At 56.5% G+C, this 1,802-nt stretch overlaps 1 protein-coding gene across 2 annotated transcripts in view; it reads left to right on the top strand.

Annotated features, from left to right (window-relative positions):
- Positions 1-1,348: 1,348 nt before the first annotated feature.
- RBX1 (ring-box 1) overlaps positions 1,349-1,802 on the top strand; it is a 13,719-nt gene continuing 13,265 nt past the window's right edge. For both annotated transcript variants that reach the window (XM_024737485.1, XM_024737484.1), the window contains exon 1: positions 1,349-1,489. In XM_024737485.1, the coding sequence (XP_024593253.1) occupies positions 1,412-1,489 (78 nt within the window). In that variant the 5' untranslated portion in view covers positions 1,349-1,411. The remainder of the gene's footprint in view (positions 1,490-1,802) is intronic.

The following is a 1,802-nucleotide window of genomic DNA, read 5'->3' as shown; positions in this document are numbered from 1 at the left end:
TCGGGTATTCCTGCAGGAACACAATAAATGACAGCACTCTTAACGTGGAAGCATTAATTTAACAAAACTTGGGCTTAGAAAAACTTTGTAAGGTTCCTATAATGCTTTAAGGTCTCACACAATTATTCTCTATTCTAGTCTGGTTAAAGCTGTGGTGGTGCTTTCACAGATTCGTTGTTCTTGTTTATGATTAAGACAAGGAAACAAATCCTACTTCTTCTGGTTTAACAATGGAGTCAACACAATCAATCACTCTTCAATTCTAATAGAAAATATGAGATTTCAAACAAGCTAATACAAGATTTAAGAGTTATCTAGCAGAGTCATACCTCCGCAAGATTAGAGATGAAAAGGGGGGGGTGCTGGTCTAGAAAAGGAAGGGTGACATAAAGTTCAGGTGCTTTGGCTGGGAAGGAATTACCAGTAAGAGTAAGTGGCAAATGCCTCACACAAACACTTCAAGAAGTACAGTGACTGCAGATGTGATCATGGCTCAAAGAGAGGAAAGAGGACCGAAATTAAGGAGAAAGGACCCCATAGTCCGATGACCAATTGAGGAATGGGAAGGAAGTGTGTGCTCAAGTGAGTTAAATGTAAATCGTGTTCTTTAACCAAAGGCCATTCCTATTTGGACTGGTATTTTGGGTGGGCTGTGGCTGTCATCTCCCAGTCTCCTAAGCCTCCTCCCTCCACCTATTTCAGGTGGGCAGGTGAAGGCAGGGCTACATAATGCCTGCTCAATTTGATCCTGCGGAGGACACGGAGGCGGGGGGCTCCAGTCTCCCCATCTAATCCTGAGTATTTCCCGAATTGGAATTAGGAAACCAAACGGTGCTTCAGGCCTCCCAGGGAGGGTAGCAACTCAGGCCGGGCTCGTAAGCGGGTCAGGATCTGGAAAGACCAGTGTGAGGTCTCGGGTTTCGGCAGCAGGAGGCGGGACGCCCACCCTCGCCCCTTCCCCAGAAGAACGCGACGGGGACCAGCGAGCCGGGGAGCTCCGAGGCGCCGGGGAAGGCGAGGCGGGGCCGGTGCTGCAGGTCGCGGCCCAAGCGGAGGAAGCAGCCGCCGCCCCAGCTGAGGGAGTGTGGCCGGGGGCTTCCCGGGGGAGGGCGACGAGAACGAGCCCTTTCGAACATTTCCACCCGGCTCGCTCACTTCGGCCCTGCCCCGCCCGGCCCCGCCCGAGACGCTCGGGCCACCGCCTCCTCTCCGCCAACGCTGGGTAGGTGGGGGGTGGGGGAGGACAGCGCCAGCGCCTTTAAGAGGCGTGGCCACATGCTCCACCCCCACCTGCCCCTCGCGCGCCAGTGAGGGGGTGGGACGCGGGAGGAGGTGCCGGGGCGGGAGGGGGAGCGAGGCTTGCGCTGACGCGCAGGCGCAGTAGCCGGACGACGGAGCGTGTGTTTCCAAAATGGCGGCAGCGATGGATGTGGATACCCCGAGCGGCACGAACAGCGGCGCGGGCAAGAAGCGCTTTGAAGTGAAAAAGGTTGGGTCTCGCCAGCGCCTTCCTCAGGGAAGCTAGAGAGGCGTGGATCTGGCTGGCAGGCCCGAGGATGGCCAAGGCGCGGAGGAAAGGGCTTCACTTCAGGGCGTTCCTGGGACAGGGTACCACGAAAGGAAGCCGGTGGGCGGGTTTTAGGGTTGATCGGCGTGACTGCCGCCCACTGTCAGTGGCGGTATTGGTTTCGTTAGGAAGCTGAGGGGCCAATCACGGAGGTGCTTATTGAGATACGCGGGATTGCGACTTGGCTGCAGGAGCCAAGCGCCTGAGCTGTCACTGGAGTGGTGGAGGGGTGGGG

This window comes from Neophocaena asiaeorientalis, unplaced genomic scaffold, assembly GCF_003031525.2.
Source record: "Neophocaena asiaeorientalis asiaeorientalis breed wild unplaced genomic scaffold, Neophocaena_asiaeorientalis_V1.1 scaffold242, whole genome shotgun sequence".
NCBI classification, from domain to species: domain Eukaryota; kingdom Metazoa; phylum Chordata; class Mammalia; order Artiodactyla; family Phocoenidae; genus Neophocaena; species Neophocaena asiaeorientalis.
The sequence above is the reverse complement of the archived record's forward strand: the minus strand, read 5'-3'. Positions and strand labels throughout refer to the sequence as shown.